This window comes from Leptodactylus fuscus, chromosome 5 (genome assembly GCF_031893055.1).
Source record: "Leptodactylus fuscus isolate aLepFus1 chromosome 5, aLepFus1.hap2, whole genome shotgun sequence".
NCBI lineage: Eukaryota > Metazoa > Chordata > Amphibia > Anura > Leptodactylidae > Leptodactylus > Leptodactylus fuscus.
The window spans coordinates 66907427-66922102 of NC_134269.1; the positions used below are offsets into that span (position 1 = coordinate 66907427).

General features: G+C 42.5%; 1 protein-coding gene across 2 annotated transcripts in view; it reads left to right on the forward strand.

The window, feature by feature from the left end:
• Positions 1–14676, forward strand: part of VPS33B (VPS33B late endosome and lysosome associated) — a 58281-nt gene that overhangs the window by 31826 nt on the left and 11779 nt on the right. Inside the window, exons 18-23 of one of the 2 annotated variants that reach the window (XM_075273323.1) lie at positions 358–404; positions 2008–2140; positions 2236–2309; positions 3747–3848; positions 5016–5085; positions 5239–5355. In XM_075273323.1, coding sequence (XP_075129424.1) covers positions 358–404; positions 2008–2140; positions 2236–2309; positions 3747–3848; positions 5016–5085; positions 5239–5355 — 543 coding nt within the window. The remainder of the gene's footprint in view (positions 1–357; positions 405–2007; positions 2141–2235; positions 2310–3746; positions 3849–5015; positions 5086–5238; positions 5356–14676) is intronic. The other variant, XM_075273324.1, reaches the window with a different exon arrangement.

Below are 14676 nucleotides of genomic sequence, written 5' to 3' on the forward strand. Positions count from 1 at the left end.
CTCTACTGCCACTAAGATTCAACCCCTAGTTACTTCTACAGAGAAAATTCTATATTATAATGGTATGATTCGTAGAAATGGATGTGGGTTTTCTTTTCTTTTTTTTTTCTTTTTGTAAAGCGTAACACTAAAATGGTATGCGTGGTATATTCTAAGCGATGATATTGTTAAGCAGTAAATACTGCTCTATTACACTTCGCAACTGGTTGTTTCTATTTTAGAGAAAGGGAAAAGAAGAGTGATTTTGCTCTTTTGTACAATCTATCTAATGTAAATGCTTTCTTTTTTATAGTTAAAATGAAGTATTTGGGGGCAATAACAAATTTTATGAAATTCTATATTTTTTTTTTCCTCTAGGTTTAATAACAAAAGATTACAGATCTCTGAAGACTCAATACCTACAGGTCCGTGTAATTGTATATGTACATAGTACTAACAGTTTTTGGTCCTCTGATATTGGGTCAATTATTTAGCCAATTAGTACAAATTACTGTTTCTGGAAATAGTTATTTCTGATAAATAGCCCATAAAGGGACCAACACATCACATCTTCTGTGACATCCGAATTCTTTAATCATTTTAAATTCAAAAACATAACATAACAGCACATCACAGGTAAGTGTAATAATGTGCCAAAATGGCAGATAACACTGTCAGACTAAAAAAATACAGGTGGGCAGCTACAAACCGAAAAAACATAATGCAATAAAAAAAGAGAAAAAGGGGGTACAAAGGAAGAATAAAGGGTAGGAATTGAGAAGGGGTGATGAGGAGGAATAGGATACTGATCCTTACGGTTTTTTACTGACCATGGCCGCCATCCATCTCATAGATTGTAAGCTCTTGCAGGCAGGGGCCTCTACCCCACTATGCCAGTCAGTCACTGTTAGTTTTATATCTACCTGTATATTTTGTGTACTGTATGTAACCCCCAAATTTAAAGCACCATGTAATTAATGGTGCTATATAAATAAACAATAATAATAATAATAATAATAATAATCCATTTATGTTGGTGTTGGGCAAAATAGATGAGTCTGAGTTTTTGGTTTGGCCTACCAACTCCACGGCCCTGACTAAACAAAAATTGATGGTGTGTCGAAAGTAATGGGTGGTCACACCAAATATTGATGTAATTTAGATTTCTCTTTTATTTATTCACTTGTATTAATTACCAAAAATAAACAACACTTCTATTTTTTAAAACATTATCACTTTACAGCATTTTTCCACAATTGCCTAAAACTTGTGCACAATACTGTGCAGTTATGATATTCACACTCCTTCAAAAGTTATCTGCAAACAGCTATTCCTTCTACCCCACCCTTGCCCCATACATATGCACATTGGGTTTGGAGAAACTTTTTTTTTTTTTTTTTATTCAGTGGAGAAAGATGATGACACGCACCGAATATAGAGTATACTGAAATTCTACATGCCCAATTATTCTTTACCTGACCATCATCTGTTGCAAGAGATGTCAAGATGCCCCCATTAGTATAAGACAGTCAGGTGGCCCCACTGAAATTGATGCGTCCAGACAACTTTGCTGTTATGTTTAACACGGTGCCCTGTGAATATAATATATAACTGGTTGTATGCACATAAGGCCCTTCACAGAATTTGTTGTGCATGTCAATGCTGTGAGGGTAATGCTAATCCTTTTTATATAAGCTTAATGGACATGGCACTGAACTTGGCTGCCTAGTTTATTATAAAAGGGTTGAATGAGTTCACTTAGTACATAGTTTATAGATGGAAAGAACCTTAAAATACAATACTAATACTTTTAGGGAACATGGAAGAAACCATTAATTAACATTAGGAAACACAGAACTTCCACATTTCCAGCTCCTATGTCTCACATCATTACAGAAACATCATTAACTCCATTACATTGATTTGTTCTAGTTTAAATATGTTATGAAATAAGATTCTGTATTGATATGCTCCTCAAATAACTTTACTTGTGTGGAATTGAATCCTTTTTCCTTATGCTTCATCTAGAGCTATGGCCCTGAACATCTGCTGACGTTTTCCAACCTGAAGCGCGCTGGTCTGCTCACTGAACAAGCTCCTGGAGAGGCTTTAACTGCTGTGGAGAGTAGAGTGAGCAAACTGGTCACTGACAAAGCTGTAGGTGAGGCCGTCTTTACCAGTCACTTCAGACATGGGCAGTCGTAGTATCTATAACCTCTGTTGTTAAACTTATGTATGTCCTCATATATCTTGTAGGAAAACTTACTGATGCTTTTTCATCTTTGGCAAAAAAGAGTCATTTCAGAGGGATCAGCAAAAAGCTGGGACTAGTGAGTAGTGTGCTTGTACTATTACTGTTTGTTGTGCTAAGATGTTTAAATTAGCGCTAGGGCTCTGTATATACATGTAATAAAGAAGTTTTCCAGGACTTAAGTTTTTGCAACTTATCTCCAGGATAGGTGATCAAAATAACGTTTGTGGGAGTCCACATCCAGCATCCCCACTGTTTAGTTGTTTAAAACAGCACTCAGGTTAGCACTGCTTCCGTTCATCAATCAAATGATTTGTTTGCAACTCAGTCTCATTAAAGTTGATGGGGCTGAGCTTCAATACCAAGCACGTCCACTATATAATGTACATTGCTGTCCATGGAAAACACTAAAGAGGTTGAAGAAATTGTCTGAATGCTATGGCCTCCTCGAACAGCTGATTGGTAGAACATCCAGTACCTGCACCGATCTGATAAGCCATCAATATATCATAATCATGGAAAACCCATTTAAGGTGACCATATATATTGGACAAAATAGCTAAATCCACCATTGATCATATGGGGAGCAAATCTGGAGGGGGGGGGTCCAGAATAATTTAGCTTGCTACACTATTCTGTCCAGGAACAGAGAAAAACCTACAAATGCCTTATCAGTCAGTAAGGAAAGAGGATCATCATATATTCTGTAAAAATAGAACAGAGCTCTCCATAAATAAGAAAACTTTATGTAAAGTGCTGCCGACTTATACTATGGTGTTGCTGCTTCAGTTAGTTAGTATATTTGTGAAGTATTAGCAGAACATAGTCTGCTTGGTATTTAAGAAAAATACTACTCTGCATTGCTGCATGATCTGTAAGGTTTATTGGAAGGGGAAGAAAGCTAAAATATCAAGAAGCAGGTGTTTCCTGGCTATGAGGGGTGCAGATGATAAGAATAATAAGCATTAGATGAGTTATATGTCAGTCAATGAGTTTTAATGTTTTTAAGCCAAGCAACACCATCAATGTAGCCCCAAGGTTAAAGTCTATGGTCATACACTGTGCTGTGCCTGGATGAGGATGGTATTTGCTAGAGCTATGTTGTGTATAGCCTAGGCCAGGGAGCCTTTTCTTGTCAGTGGACCACATTGCCAAATTCGGGTTCTTCCTATGTCTCCACTGTGTTAGGCCCAGCACAGAGGCTGCAATGCCATCAAAGATATATTTCATTCATGGTCAGAACTAGGCGTGACACATTAACTGTTTTGCCATGCTAGCTCTTTTAAGTTGTTTAAAATATAAATTCTGCTGAGGATCACATAGAATGACATTGTGGGGCTGCATGTTGTGCACCTGTGTCCTTGGCAATCTCTGTAATGGAGTGAATCTGTGCAGTATGATTATTATTATTTGGTACAGGTATTTGCCTAATTTTTTTGCTCAACATTTTGTTAATGAATATTGTGTACAAGCAGTTTCCTTATACTGGGCCTGAATATAAAACTTTTTTTGCCAGATACCACGTGTAGATGGAGACTATGACCTGAAGACCCCAAAGGACATGGCTTATGTTTTCAGTGGTGCTTACACACCACTAAGTTGCAAAATAATAGAACAGGTAAGTCACTCACCCGCTGTTTTGTGTGCCATTGTGTGTGTGTGTGTATATATATATATATATATATATATATATATATATATATATATATATTCAGTATTGTAAAACAAATGCCAATAACCTATGTTACACCATCTACAGTTGTGCTAAAAACGCGAGGGAATAGAGAAAAACAAATGGGTGGCACTCACCTGGGCATCATTTTCATAATAGGCAGTCTTTTATTCCATTGAGATAAAATTAAAAAAAAACATGGGATAGAGTGATACACAACAATAAGGCAGGCAATGAAAGTTTTGTGCCATATTAGCACTTTTTCAAGCCATGGAGTACATACTCTCCCTTGTTTTTTTATTTTATCTCAATGGAATAAAGGACTGCTTTTTGCTTTACTATTTCATGCCTATATAAGGGATGTAGAGCACCACTATAAGGGTTTCTTGGACATTTTCTGTTCTCCTACATTTTTTACTTGCAATTGCATTCTTACATATATTTGCTTTGTGAATAGTTCTCAGTATTTCCACCTTATGTTTTTCTTTATTTGCGGTTGAGCTAAAAAGTTTACATACCCCAGCAGATTTTTTTTTGGCCTTTTTTCAGAGACTATGAATGATAACACAAAAACTTTTTCTCCACTCATGGTTAGTGGCTGGTTGAAGCCATTTATTGTCAAACTTGTGTTTTCTCTTTTTGAATCATAATGACAATCAAAAACATCAAAATGACCCTGTTCAAAAGTTCACACACCCTGGTGATTTTGGCCTGATAACATGCCCAGAAGTTGACACAGTTGTCCACGGATCTATAGGAAAAGGTAGTTGAAATGTATAAAACAGGAAAGGGATGCAAAACGATATCTAAGGAATTGCTAATGCCAGTCTGCAGTGTTCAGACTGTGATTAACAATTGGAAACTTAGGGACTCTGTAAAAACCAAACCACGCTCAGGTAGACCAACCAAAATTTCGTCCACAACTGCCTGGAAAATTGTTCGGGATGCAAAGAAAAACCCCCACATAACATCAGCTGAAATACAGGACTCTGAAAACTATCGGTGTGGCTGTTTCAATATCTTACATAATTGGGACACTACATTAAGTAATCGCTCTGTACTATTTCGGTATATCAGTATGTGTTGTGTTTTTATAAGTGTTTTACTTTGCAGGTTTTGATGCGTAAAGGATGGACAGGTCTTGAAGAAGTGACACGTCTACTCAATAGCATTGAATTTGCAGGTATTCGTCTTTTGTGTATCATTTTGATGTTAGAAATGTAACAGCCTGAACCTATTTAATATTGTATTGTGAACCTATTTCATGTTTGATTGTGAACCTATTTCATGTTGTATTGTGAACCTATTTCATGTTTGATTTTGCTTTCTTATATAGAACAACTCGCGGAGAAGAATTCTTTCTCGGATTCTCATAGGACCATTATTGTTGTTTTCCTTGGAGGATGCACATTTTCAGAAATCTCAGCTTTGAGATTTCTAGGAAAAGAAATAGGTACAATATATGTGATATACAACATTAAAATGTATTTCATTGAATTCACATGTACTCACATGATCAGGACAGAGAGATCTAAAACCAAAATACCTCTATACAATATACAGGATTTATTTTAGGAAAACGCAATAGTATTTGTGGACTATTTTAGTTTCAAAGGTATTTATTAGAGATGAGCGAACAGTGTTCTATCGAACTCATGTTCGATCGGATATTAGGCTGTTCGGCATGTTCGAATCGAATCGAACACCGCGTGGTAAAGTGCGCCATTACTCGATTCCCCTCCCACCTTCCCTGGCGCCTTTTTTGCTCCAATAACAGCGCAGGGTAGGTGGAACAGGAACTACGACACCGGTGACGTTGAGAAAAGTAGGCAAAACCCATTGGCTGCCGAAAACATGTGACCTCTAATTTAAAAGAACAGCGCCGCCCAGGTTCGCGTCATTCTGAGCTTGCAATTCACCGAGGACGGAGGTTTCCGTCCAGCTAGCTAGGGCTTAGATTCTGGGTAGGCAGGGACAGGCTAGGATAGGAAGGAGAAGACAACCACAACAGCTCTTGTAAGAGCTAAATTCCAGGGAAAAGCTTGTCAGTGTAACGTGGCACTGACGGGCTCAATCGCCGCAACCCAGCTTTCCCAGGATCCTGAATGGAATACACTGTCAGTGTATTCCCGTATACCCGATATATACCCCGATACCCGTTCCAACGGTGTGCCCCCCCACCTTCACCCCAGAAATACCCTGCAAGTCCCCTAGCAATAGAATTGGGGCTATATACACCCACAATTTTTACTACTGGTATACAGTGCCATTGTCTGACTGGGAATTCAAAGAATATATTGGGAATACAAATACCCTCATTTCTTGCTACTGCCATATAGTGCCAGTGTCTGACTGGTAATTCAAAGAATATATTGGGGTTACGTGCACCCACAATTTTTACTACTGGTATACAGTGCCATTGTCTGACTGGGAATTCAAAGAATATATTGGGAATACAAATACCCTCATTTCTTGCTACTGCCATATAGTGCCAGTGTCTGACTGGGAATTCAAAGAATATATTGGGGTTACGTGCACCCACAATTTTTACTACTGGTATACAGTGCCATTGTCTGACTGGGAATTCAAAGAATATATTGGGAATACAAATACCCTCATTTCTTGCTACTGCCATATAGTGCCAGTGTCTGACTGGGAATTCAAAGAATATATTGGGGTTACGTGCACCCACAATTTTTACTACTGGTATACAGTGCCATTGTCTGACTGGGAATTCAAAGAATATATTGGGAATACAAATACCCTCATTTCTTGCTACTGCCATATAGTGCCAGTGTCTGACTGGGAATTCAAAGAATATATTGGGGTTACGTGCACCCACAATTTTTACTACTGGTATACAGTGCCATTGTCTGACTGGGAATTCAAAGAATATATTGGGAATACAAATACCCTCATTTCTTGCTACTGCCATATAGTGCCAGTGTCTGACTGGGAATTCAAAGAATATATTGGGGTTACGTGCACCCACAATTTTTACTACTGGTATACAGTGCCATTGTCTGACTGGGAATTCAAAGAATATATTGGGAATACAAATACCCTCATTTCTTGCTACTGCCATATAGTGCCAGTGTCTGACTGGGAATTCAAAGAATATATTGGGGTTACGTGCACCCACAATTTTTACTACTGGTATACAGTGCCATTGTCTGACTGGGAATTCAAAGAATATATTGGGAATACAAATACCCTCATTTCTTGCTACTGCCATATAGTGCCAGTGTCTGACTGGGAATTCAAAGAATATATTGGGGTTACGTGCACCCACAATTTTTACTACTGGTATACAGTGCCATTGTCTGACTGGGAATTCAAAGAATATATTGGGAATACAAATACCCTCATTTCTTGCTACTGCCATATAGTGCCAGTGTCTGACTGGGAATTCAAAGAATATATTGGGGTTACGTGCACCCACAATTTTTACTACTGGTATACAGTGCCATTGTCTGACTGGGAATTCAAAGAATATATTGCGAATACAAATACCCTCATTTCTTGCTACTGCCATATAGTGCCAGTTTCTGACTGGTAATTCAAAGAATATATTGGGGTTACGTGCACCCACAATTTTTACTACTGGTATACAGTGCCATTGTCTGACTGGGAATTCAAAGAATATATTGGGGTTATAAATACCCTCATTTCTTGCTACTGCCATATAGTGCCAGTTTCTGACTGGTAATTCAAAGAATATATTGGGGTTACGTGCACCCACAATTTTTACTACTGGTATACAGTGCCATTGTCTGACTGGGAATTCAAAGAGTATATTGGGAATACAAATACCCTCATTTCTTGCTACTGCCATATAGTGCCAGTGTCTGACTGGGAATTCAAAGAATATATTGGGGTTACGTGCACCCACAATTTTTACTACTGGTATACAGTGCCATTGTCTGACTGGGAATTCAAAGAATATATTGGGGTTATAAATACCCTCATTTCTTGCTACTGCCATATAGTGCCAGTTTCTGACTGGTAATTCAAAGAATATATTGGGGTTACGTGCACCCACAATTTTTACTACTGGTATACAGTGCCATTGTCTGACTGGGAATTCAAAGAATATATTGGGAATACAAATACCCTCATTTCTTGCTACTGCCATATAGTGCCAGTGTCTGACTGGGAATTCAAAGAATATATTGGGGTTACGTGCACCCACAATTTTTACTACTGGTATACAGTGCCATTGTCTGACTGGGAATTCAAAGAATATATTGGGGTTATAAATACCCTCATTTCTTGCTACTGCCATATAGTGCCAGTTTCTGACTGGTAATTCAAAGAATATATTGGGGTTACGTGCACCCACAATTTTTACTACTGGTATACAGTGCCATTGTCTGACTGGGAATTCAAAGAATATATTGGGAATACAAATACCCTCATTTCTTGCTACTGCCATATAGTGCCAGTGTCTGACTGGGAATTCAAAGAATATATTGGGGTTACGTGCACCCACAATTTTTACTACTGGTATACAGTGCCATTGTCTGACTGGGAATTCAAAGAATATATTGGGAATACAAATACCCTCATTTCTTGCTACTGCCATATAGTGCCAGTTTCTGACTGGTAATTCAAAGAATATATTGGGGTTACGTGCACCCACAATTTTTACTACTGGTATACAGTGCCATTGTCTGATTGGGAATTCAAAGAGTATATTGGGAATACAAATACCCTCATTTCTTGCTACTGCCATATAGTGCCAGTGTCTGACTGGGAATTCAAAGAATATATTGGGGTTACGTGCACCCACAATTTTTACTACTGGTATACAGTGCCATTGTCTGACTGGGAATTCAAAGAATATATTGGGGTTATAAATACCCTCATTTCTTGCTACTGCCATATAGTGCCAGTTTCTGACTGGTAATTCAAAGAATATATTGGGGTTACGTGCACCCACAATTTTTACTACTGGTATACAGTGCCATTGTCTGACTGGGAATTCAAAGAGTATATTGGGAATACAAATACCCTCATTTCTTGCTACTGCCATATAGTGCCAGTGTCTGACTGGGAATTCAAAGAATATATTGGGGTTACGTGCACCCACAATTTTTACTACTGGTATACAGTGCCATTGTCTGACTGGGAATTCAAAGAATATATTGGGGTTATAAATACCCTCATTTCTTGCTACTGCCATATAGTGCCAGTTTCTGACTGGTAATTCAAAGAATATATTGGGGTTACGTGCACCCACAATTTTTACTACTGGTATACAGTGCCATTGTCTGACTGGGAATTCAAAGAATATATTGCGAATACAAATACCCTCATTTCTTGCTACTGCCATATAGTGCCAGTTTCTGACTGGTAATTCAAAGAATATATTGGGGTTACGTGCACCCACAATTTTTACTACTGGTATACAGTGCCATTGTCTGACTGGGAATTCAAAGAATATATTGGGGTTATAAATACCCTCATTTCTTGCTACTGCCATATAGTGCCAGTTTCTGACTGGTAATTCAAAGAATATATTGGGGTTACGTGCACCCACAATTTTTACTACTGGTATACAGTGCCATTGTCTGACTGGGAATTCAAAGAGTATATTGGGAATACAAATACCCTCATTTCTTGCTACTGCCATATAGTGCCAGTGTCTGACTGGGAATTCAAAGAATATATTGGGGTTACGTGCACCCACAATTTTTACTACTGGTATACAGTGCCATTGTCTGACTGGGAATTCAAAGAATATATTGGGGTTATAAATACCCTCATTTCTTGCTACTGCCATATAGTGCCAGTTTCTGACTGGTAATTCAAAGAATATATTGGGGTTACGTGCACCCACAATTTTTACTACTGGTATACAGTGCCATTGTCTGACTGGGAATTCAAAGAATATATTGGGAATACAAATACCCTCATTTCTTGCTACTGCCATATAGTGCCAGTGTCTGACTGGGAATTCAAAGAATATATTGGGGTTACGTGCACCCACAATTTTTACTACTGGTATACAGTGCCATTGTCTGACTGGGAATTCAAAGAATATATTGGGGTTATAAATACCCTCATTTCTTGCTACTGCCATATAGTGCCAGTTTCTGACTGGTAATTCAAAGAATATATTGGGGTTACGTGCACCCACAATTTTTACTACTGGTATACAGTGCCATTGTCTGACTGGGAATTCAAAGAGTATATTGGGAATACAAATACCCTCATTTCTTGCTACTGCCATATAGTGCCAGTGTCTGACTGGGAATTCAAAGAATATATTGGGGTTACGTGCACCCACAATTTTTACTACTGGTATACAGTGCCATTGTCTGACTGGGAATTCAAAGAATATATTGGGGTTATAAATACCCTCATTTCTTGCTACTGCCATATAGTGCCAGTGTCTGACTGGGAATTCAAAGAATATATTGGGGTTACGTGCACCCACAATTTTTACTACTGGTATACAGTGCCATTGTCTGACTGGGAATTCAAAGAATATATTGGGAATACAAATACCCTCATTTCTTGCTACTGCCATATAGTGCCAGTTTCTGACTGGTAATTCAAAGAATATATTGGGGTTACGTGCACCCACAATTTTTACTACTGGTATACAGTGCCATTGTCTGACTGGGAATTCAAAGAATATATTGGGGTTATAAATACCCTCATTTCTTGCTACTGCCATATAGTGCCAGTTTCTGACTGGTAATTCAAAGAATATATTGGGGTTACGTGCACCCACAATTTTTACTACTGGTATACAGTGCCATTGTCTGACTGGGAATTCAAAGAGTATATTGGGAATACAAATACCCTCATTTCTTGCTACTGCCATATAGTGCCAGTGTCTGACTGGGAATTCAAAGAATATATTGGGGTTACGTGCACCCACAATTTTTACTACTGGTATACAGTGCCATTGTCTGACTGGGAATTCAAAGAATATATTGGGGTTATAAATACCCTCATTTCTTGCTACTGCCATATAGTGCCAGTTTCTGACTGGTAATTCAAAGAATATATTGGGGTTACGTGCACCCACAATTTTTACTACTGGTATACAGTGCCAATTTCTAACTAGGAATTCAAAATGCGCAAGGCTCCCGGAAAGGGACGTGGACGAGGCCGTGGGCGAGGTCGGGGGAATGGTTCTGGGGAGCAAGGTAGCAGTGAAGCCACAGGGCGTCCCGTGCCTACTCCTGTGGGGCAGCAAGCATTGCGCCACTCCACAGTGCCAGGGTTGCTTGCCACATTAACTAAACTGCAGGGTACAAACCTTAGTAGGCCCGAGAACCAGGAACAGGTCTTGCAATGGCTGTCAGAGAACGCTTACAGCACATTGTCCAGCAGCCAGTCAGACTCTGCCTCCTCTCCTCCTATTACCCAACAGTCTTGTCTTCCTTTCTCCCAAAATTCCGAAGCTTTACAGAACAATAACCCAAACTGTCCCTGCTCCCCAGAGCTGTTCTCCGCTCCTTTCATTGTCCCTCAACCTGCCTCTCCACGTCACGATTCCACGAACCTAACAGAGGAGCATCTGTGTCCAGATGCTCAAACACTAGAGTCTCCTCCATCTCCGTTCGATTTGGTGGTGGATGACCAGCAACCCACCCTCATCGACGATGATGTGACGCAGTTGCCGTCAGGGCATCCAGTTGACCGGCGCATTGTGCGGGAGGAGGAGATGAGACAGGAGTTGGAAGAGGAAGTGGTGGATGATGAGGACACTGACCCGACCTGGACAGGGGGGATGTCAAGCGGGGAAAGTAGTGTGGATGTTGAGGCAGGTGCAGCACCAAAAAGGGTAGCTAGAGGCAGAGGCAGAGGTCAGCAGCTTAGGCGAAGCCAGGCCACACCCGGAATCTCCCAAGATGTTCCAGTTTGTACCCAGCCCCGAAAAACTCCCACCTCGAGGGCACGTTTCTCGAAGGTGTGGAGTTTTTTCAAGGAATGCGCCGAGGACAGATATAGTGTTGTCTGCACAATTTGCCTCTCGAAATTGATTAGGGGCTCTGAGAAGAGCAACCTGTCCACCACTTCAATGCGCCGTCATTTGGAATCCAAGCACTGGAATCAGTGGCAGGCAGCAACGGCAGGACAAAGGCCGCCTGCCGTTCACGCCACTGCCACTGCCTCTGCCACTGCCTCTGCCTCTGCCACTGCCACTGCTGACTGTGCTGGCGATGCACTCCAGAGGACGAGCCAGGACACCACTTCATCTGCCTCCGCCACTTTGTTGACTTCTACCTCATCCTCCCCTGGTCCTGTCTTATCTCCTTCTCCTGCACCATCAAAGGCACCATCAGGCGTTTCTTTACAACAACCCACCATCTCTCAGACATTGGAGCGGCGGCAGAAATACACTGCTAACCACCCACACGTGCAAGCCTTGAACGCCAACATCGCTAAACTGCTGGCCCAGGAGATGTTGGCGTTCCGGCTTGTTGAAACTCCCGCCTTCCTGGACCTGATGGCAACTGCGGCACCTCGCTATGCCGTCCCTAGCCGTCACTACTTCTCCCGGTGTGCCGTCCCCGCCTTGCACCAGCATGTGTCACTCAACATCAGGCGGGCCCTTAGTTCCGCGCTTTGCACAAAGGTCCACTTGACCACCGACGCGTGGACAAGTGCATGCGGACAGGGACGCTACATTTCACTGACGGCACACTGGGTGAATGTAGTTGAGGCTGGGACTGCTTCCCAAACTGGCCCGGTGTACCTCGTCTCCCCGCCTAACCTTCCTGGCAGGGACACGAGAAGAACACCCCCCTCCTCCTCCTCCTCTACCGCCTCCTCCTCCGCCACCGCCTCCTCCTCCGCCACCGCCTCCTCCTCCGCTGTTAGATTGACCCCAGCTACGAGTTGGAAACGTTGCAGCACTGGCGTTGGTAGACGTCAGCAGGCTGTGCTGAAGCTGATCAGCTTGGGGGACAGACAGCACACTGCCTCCGAGGTGAGGGATGCCCTCCTCGATGAGACGGCAATATGGTTTGAGCCGCTGCACCTGGGCCCAGGCATGGTCGTTTGTGATAACGGCCGGAACCTGGTAGCAGCTCTGGAGCTTGCCGGACTCCAACATGTTCCATGCCTGGCCCACGTCTTCAACCTAGTGGTGCAACGTTTCCTAAAGAGCTACCCCAATGTTCCAGAGCTACTGGTGAAAGTGCGGCGCAAGTCGACAGTAGCCGCTGCTAGCTTAAAATCTCTCCAGCAACGCCTGCATGTGCCACAACACCGGCTTTTGTGCGACGTCCCCACACGCTGGAACTCAACGTTTCAGATGTTGAATAGAGTGGTTGAGCAGCAGAGACCTTTGATGGAATACCAGCTACAAAACCCTAGGGTGCCACAAAGTCAGCTGCCTCAGTTTCACATCCATGAGTGGCCATGGATGAGAGACCTTTGTGACATCCTACGGGTCTTTGAGGAGTCCACAAGGAGGGTGAGCTCTGAGGATGCGATGGTGAGCCTTACAATCCCGCTCTTGTGTGTTCTGAGAGAATCCCTGATTGACATCAGGGATAACTCAGATCACACAGAGGAGTTAGGGATAGCATCCGATCCGTCACAGCTGGAGAGTAGGTCCACACATCTGTCCGCTTCACTGCGTTTAATGGAGGAGGAGGAGGAGGAGGAAGAAGAGTTGTCCGATGATGTGATGGTGATACAGGAGGCTTCCGGGCAACTTCGAATCGTCCCATTGTTGCAGCGCGGATGGGTAGACATGGAGGATGAGGAGGAAATGGAGATTGAACTTTCCGGTGGGGCCAGAGGAGTCATGCCAACTAACACTGTGGCAGACATGGCTGAGTTCATGTTGGGGTGCTTTACAACCGACAAGCGTATTGTCAAAATCATGGAGGACAACCAGTACTGGATCTTTGCTATCCTTGACCCCCGGTATAAAAACAACATCTCGTCTTTTATTCCGGTAGAGGGGAGGGCCAATCGCATCAATGCTTGCCACAGGCAATTGGTGCAGAATATGATGGAGATGTTTCCAGCATGTGACGTTGGCGGCAGGGAGGGCAGTTCCTCCAGTAGGCAACCAAGTTCTCACCGGTCCACACAAACGAGGGGCACACTGTCTAAGGTCTGGGACACCTTGATGGCACCCCCTCGCCAAAGTGCCGCCACGGAGGGTCCTAGTGTCACCAGGCGTGAGAAGTATAGGCGCATGTTGCGGGAATACCTTTCCGACCACAGCCCTGTCCTCTCCGACCCCTCTGCGCCCTACACGTATTGGGTGTCGAAGTTGGACCTGTGGCTTGAACTTGCCCTATATGCCTTGGAGGTGCTGTCCTGTCCTGCCGCCAGCGTCCTATCTGAGAGGGTGTTCAGTGCAGCCGGTGGCATCATCACTGACAAGCGCACCCGTCTGTCAGCTGAGAGTGCCGACCGGCTCACTTTGATAAAAATGAACCACCACTGGATAGAGCCTTCATTTTTGTGCCCACCTGTGTAAAGCACCCCAACATGAAACTCCATGTCTGTACTCAACCTCTCCAATTCCTCCGCATCCTTATACTCATCCACCATAAGCGTTGCACAATTCTGCTAATACTAGGCTCCCTCCAACATGATTTCCCCCAACTCTGCTGGTTAGAGGCTCCCTCCACCCTGATTTCCACCAACTCTGCTGGTTAGAGGCTCCCTCCACCCTGCTTTCCCACAACTCTGCTGGTTAGAGGCTCCCTCCACCATGAATTTGCCCAAACTGGGCTGGTTAGAGGCTCCCTCCACCATGAATTGGTCCAAACTGGGTTTTTTAGAG